This window comes from Ziziphus jujuba, chromosome 1 (assembly GCF_031755915.1).
Source record: "Ziziphus jujuba cultivar Dongzao chromosome 1, ASM3175591v1".
In the NCBI taxonomy this organism is placed as follows: Eukaryota; Viridiplantae; Streptophyta; class Magnoliopsida; order Rosales; family Rhamnaceae; genus Ziziphus; species Ziziphus jujuba.
Window position 1 is genome coordinate 7,284,448 of NC_083379.1, and position 4,887 is coordinate 7,289,334.

General features: G+C 33.0%; 1 protein-coding gene across 3 annotated transcripts; it reads right to left on the minus strand.

Annotated features, from left to right (window-relative positions):
• Positions 1 to 334: 334 nt before the first annotated feature.
• Positions 335 to 4,615, minus strand: LOC107414349 ((R)-mandelonitrile lyase 3). Of its 3 annotated transcripts, none has more exons than XR_007239389.2 (5): positions 4,263 to 4,615; positions 3,365 to 4,024; positions 2,178 to 3,024; positions 651 to 873; positions 335 to 542 (listed from the first exon to the last, which is right to left on the minus strand). XR_007239389.2 is itself a non-coding variant. In XM_016022463.4 (4 exons), the coding sequence occupies exons 1-4, from the start codon at positions 4,345 to 4,347 to the stop codon at positions 1,958 to 1,960; spliced, it is 1,662 nt and encodes a 553-aa protein (XP_015877949.3). In that variant the 5' UTR covers positions 4,348 to 4,551; the 3' UTR covers positions 1,686 to 1,957. The 3 variants fall into 3 exon arrangements, 1 of the variants encoding a protein (XP_015877949.3); XR_007239388.2 differs by having other exon boundaries at positions 335 to 549; XM_016022463.4 differs by lacking the exons at positions 335 to 542; positions 651 to 873 and adding an exon at positions 1,686 to 2,027 and having other exon boundaries at positions 4,263 to 4,551.
• Between the last annotated feature and the right edge of the window lie 272 nt (positions 4,616 to 4,887).

Genomic DNA, 4,887 nt, shown 5'->3' on the forward strand with positions numbered 1-4,887 from the left:
AATACTTATGTTAAAACCATGGAATTAACAATTGAATATACATTTTAATTAATAGATCATTTACGTCTTTGGTGCCATGGGCCCGTATTGGACCCATACAGTGCCATGGTAGTGTATGCCCGGTACCATCCCACGGACCCACTTTTTAATTTTCATGAGATGGGCCGTATTTATTGGGGAAACATGCAGGTACTGCCGACAGTTGAAAGGGCTAACCAGCTGAAAGGTCTAATTTCTCATAAAGTCATACATTCACATTAATAATTCCGGATAGGGCAAATCAAGTTTGTTTTTTCTGTTACATGATGAGACTCTTTAGTCAATTGCGTACGGCTAATGTAAAAATTATCAGCCACAATTCATTATGATAACATTATCATTATACTTTGTCACCATCCTCAGTAATTTCAAGATAATATTAAATACACAGTTACACTCTTATCTATCAACTTTCTTTTTACTTTTAATATGTATGAAAACGAAACGTTTTTGCCATATAAAACAGCTCCTCTTCTTTCCTGCGCCATTTAAGTCCAACCTACCTGTGCCCTACCCAAAGTTCACAACAAAGGATTATATATTGTTAGAAACCAACAATATTTACTAACACAGACACAATTAAGCATAAAAAGGTCTAAAAAAATATTTACCTTCCTAGCATCATAACCATAGTTTGAAGGTCAGTCCTGCTGACCTGTTGAAGGTGGATCCGTCTACAACACGAAGAGCATTAATCCCCATCACCCGCAAATCACCATCCACAACCTCCCCAACCAAGCATCCACCATGATAATGTGAAATGGTTTCCAGTGTGCTTCTACAAAAAGCTTCCACAGATTTATCATCTTCCGGGTTCATTGGATATGGAGCTTCCTAAAACATAAAACCTTCTCCATTATTAACCTTTAAACTTGATAGTGTAGTGTAAAAAGCTGTTCTGTTATGTAATTATAATTAACTTGTATCCTTTTATCTGTTGTAACTACTGATAAGTATCACATTTATTTAGCTTAGTTAGTCCTCTTGCTTTTGTCTCTTTTACATTAGTTGTAAACCCTCTGTATTTATTCCGGTCTGCTTAATTAATACAATATAGCTTTTCTCCAATATTTGTTGACACTTAAAAAACTGTTCCATGGTTTTGGTCTTCAATATATCACCAATCTTCCTCACCCCTTTAACACAAAGAGCGAGACCTACAGGATTATAATAATATGCCCTTAAATTAGCATATACAAATAAATAAATTTAAATAATGTTTTGGTGGCATTTTACAGTTTATTTTAATCTTTTTGACAAATAAATTTATTTATAAATAACTTATTATCATATGGAATAATTTTTTTACTTTTACTATTTTTACAATTTTCATTGAGGTCATTTTTATCATTATAAACAAAAAAAAAAAAAAATGTGATAACCGTAATTTTCAAAGTTTGACCAAATAAATTGGAATATGTGAAATAAACATGCATTTAGAGGAGAAGCATGTGCAATTTTTTAGAAAAAGTGCATATGAAAAATCTTAAAAGTAGAAGGGGAGTTTGTATAATTTACCATTATTTTTAAGTGTTTTACTTCATCATGTTCATTCAAGGACAAAAAAAAAAAAAAATAATAAATAAAAATAAAAATAAATAAATAAAAAAGATGATATTTTTACAGTTTTCAGCGAGAGAGAAAAATGCTTTAAAATTTTATTGTATTATTAATATATAGTCAAGAGATATTTCCATAGAATAAGTAAATAAAAGTATAAATCCCCTTCTTAGATATAAAATAAAAAGGATTGCTATCAGTAAACCAACACAAATAAGTTCTACAAATTTTATCCAAAAAAAAAAAAAAAAAGTAAGTTCTACAAAACATTATGCATAATTGCACTCCGACCACAATGATTTATTGACCATACTCGTCCAATAAAATGGACGTTTAGCAAATTTATTTTTGTAATTTACTATTTTCTTTGATAGTAAATAATCTGTTTCGCTTCCTCTCTTTTCTGCAACATTCTAAGGCCAACATACCTGCCCAAAGTTAACCAAATGACAAAACCAAATTAATAATAAAGTATTTTATTAAAAAAGTTCAAAAATAAGAATAAAAAATATAATTTATTTTTGAAAGTAAAATTAAAAAAAAAAATAATAATATTGGTGAGTAAGATTAATATTTACCGGCCTATCATCATGAGGGTGGCCTGAGGGTTGGTTCCGGGTGATGTATTGAATATGGATCCATCTACCACTCGAAGTGAATTTGTACCCACCACCCTCAAATCACCATCCACCACTTTTCCAACCACACATCCACCATGGTAATGCCAGATGGTCGTCACCGTGCTTCGGCAAAACGCCTCCATTGATACATCATCTGATTGGTTACTTGGCAAAGAAGGTCCTAAAAACCTGAAACCTTCAGCACCTTCTAAATCTTCGAACTTAAGTCTTGCCATGGAGTCGGTCTTCAACATATCACCGACCGTCCTCATTCCTCTTACGCAACGAACAAGGTCCTCTGGTTCTTCAAAGTAGTTGAATCGGACGGTTGGGCTAACTTTCACATCGGTCGATGAAACCAGTCGGAGGGAGCCACTCGACAGAGGTCCAGAGAACTTCTCAACAATAGTTGCCACACTCAATTCTAAAGGAGTGATTCCATTTGAATAAAAGCTAAAAGGTTGAGGAAAAGTAAATGAGGTATTGTAAGAGAGTGCCTCTATGTAATTGAAATCATTGGTAATTCCTACAACCTGTAGAACTGATGGATCTAATGCAAATGGGACTACAATATTGATGTTATTACGAGGATTATCAAACATATAATTTCCCACATCAGGATTTTGGCTGACTACAGGAATTGTATGTGATGAAAGATGAGCTACTGGACCAACTCCACTAAGTAGAAGAAGCTGAGGACTCCCAATTGCTCCTGCACTCAATATCACCTCTCCTTCATCTCTTATGAATGCCTCATGAGTCCTACCTTTCGAATCACTGTATACGACTCCAATTGCAGTCACACCTATAGTGCACGGTATCAATGTGAAAAACAATATATAAATATACAAGAATATTAGACTTATCAAAATATTTATCAAATTTGTTAATCAAATGGTAATATTTAATTTATTTAATTTTTTAATCCACTTTATTATTTATAAGTGTATTTATCTATATTTAGTTTATATAAATATGTCAACCAATGACATCTTTATATATCATTTGTTAAATAAATTTTGAATATTTTTGGTGCTTGCAAGTCATTTCTACTGTCATCAACATCTTATTATTACTAGAGTGATAAAACTCTAATGCTCCATATAAATTATACATAGAGAGATGTTGTTAAATGTGTTGGTCACCTGATGTTTTGGAAGAGAAGATGATTCTCTCCGCATAGGCCTCAACCGCAACTTTCAGGTTCTTCAGTTCGCCTCTGTTAAGAAGCTCCACAGCTCCATGTCTCCTTCCCTCATTATCGAAGATTGAACCAGAAGTTTTGGTTCCCACTAAATGTTGCAGACTGAATCCATTGTCAGGACCAACTCTTGCTTCAAGCAAAGCGTCTCTAAAAATAGATTGCCAAGCTGATAGATTCGGCTGGTAAACAATAGTGTCTTCCACCCATTGATATGCCTCCTCCACCGCATCCATGTCCCAATCAATGCCAGATTCATTATAGAATTGGTCATCGGCTCTGGAGAAGAATCCTCCATTGAGCATGCTGCTGCCACCAAGGACTCTTCCTCTAACATTTGCAACACCGTCTTCTGAAGTAAACCTCTGAGCAGGTGTTTCACCGTCGTCTTCCTGCAAGAGGTTAGTTAATAACCCGCTTGACTTCAACACCAGTGGGTATGAAGCAGGAACACTGCCCCTTTCAAGGACAAGAATCGAGTAGTTTGCTGATAAAGTTGCAGCCAAAGGACAACCTGCTGTGCCACCTCCCACTATTATATAGTCATACTCTTCTTTTAATGGTAGATCACTGGCACTGTAGACAGATTTCATGTAACTAAAATCTGCAAATTATATAAAACAATTATATAAATATTTAAATTAAATAAAGTATACGGATAGACTATGCTAGATTGAATCAATTAAAACTGTGTTTCGACCATACAATATTTTTCATCGAAACAGCTATGTATTACAAATGCCCTCGATTTTATTTTATTTTTTGATTAATTGACCGAATTTTGAAATAAATATAGGAAACTAAGAAAAGGTCCCAAATATTAGAGAGATGTAAATACTTACCATAATCAGATGAAGAGGGCAATGCATGAACATCCAGTTGAAGATGAAAAAGATAAAAGAGCAAAAGCAGGGCTAAAGTAGCCATGGTTTAGATACGTATAGCTAATTGTAGGAAAATTTCGATGTTTGCTTCCTTGAAAATTATACTATTACTCTTTCAGCATTTATAGCCATTGAAAATTATACTATTACTCTTTCAGCATTTATAGCCATTTTATACAGACCCCAAAAAACAAAAAAAGACAAAAAAAAAAAAAAAAAAAAAGAGAGAAGTATTAAAAAATAAATAAAAATTAAAAAGCGGATAAGGGGCGGAGCCAAGAGTGTCTCGGGGGAGGGGATATGTTATGAACATAAAAGTATAAGTTTTAGGAGGTTAGTCTAGTGGCAAGCATCTTATGCTCATATACTAAGAAGTTGTGAGAGAAATATATATTTTTTGAGATGGACAGAATTAATAGATATTTTATTGAAGATACTTCAATATTATATTGGAGATGTATTTATTTTAGTTAAATATAAGATATATATCTAGACAAATCAAATAAAAGTAAAGTCAAAATAAAGCTCCAGTGAAAACAATAATAATAAGAATATTATTATTATTATTATCAAAAAAACTACA

What these genes read in the sequence shown, in the direction of transcription:
- LOC107414349 (XM_016022463.4), bottom strand. Translation starts at nt 4,347, where the DNA reads ATGGCTACTTTAGCCCTGCTTTTGCTCTTTTATCTTTTTCATCTTCAA. An exon ending in GCCCTCTTCATCTGATTATG is followed by an intron (nt 4,025 to 4,262) that starts GTAAGTATTTAC and finishes TATAATTTGCAG; the next exon opens with ATTTTAGTTACATGAAATCT. An exon ending in ACCCTCATGATGATAGGCCG is followed by an intron (nt 2,028 to 2,177) that starts GTAAATATTAAT and finishes AACTTTGGGCAG; the next exon opens with GTATGTTGGCCTTAGAATGT.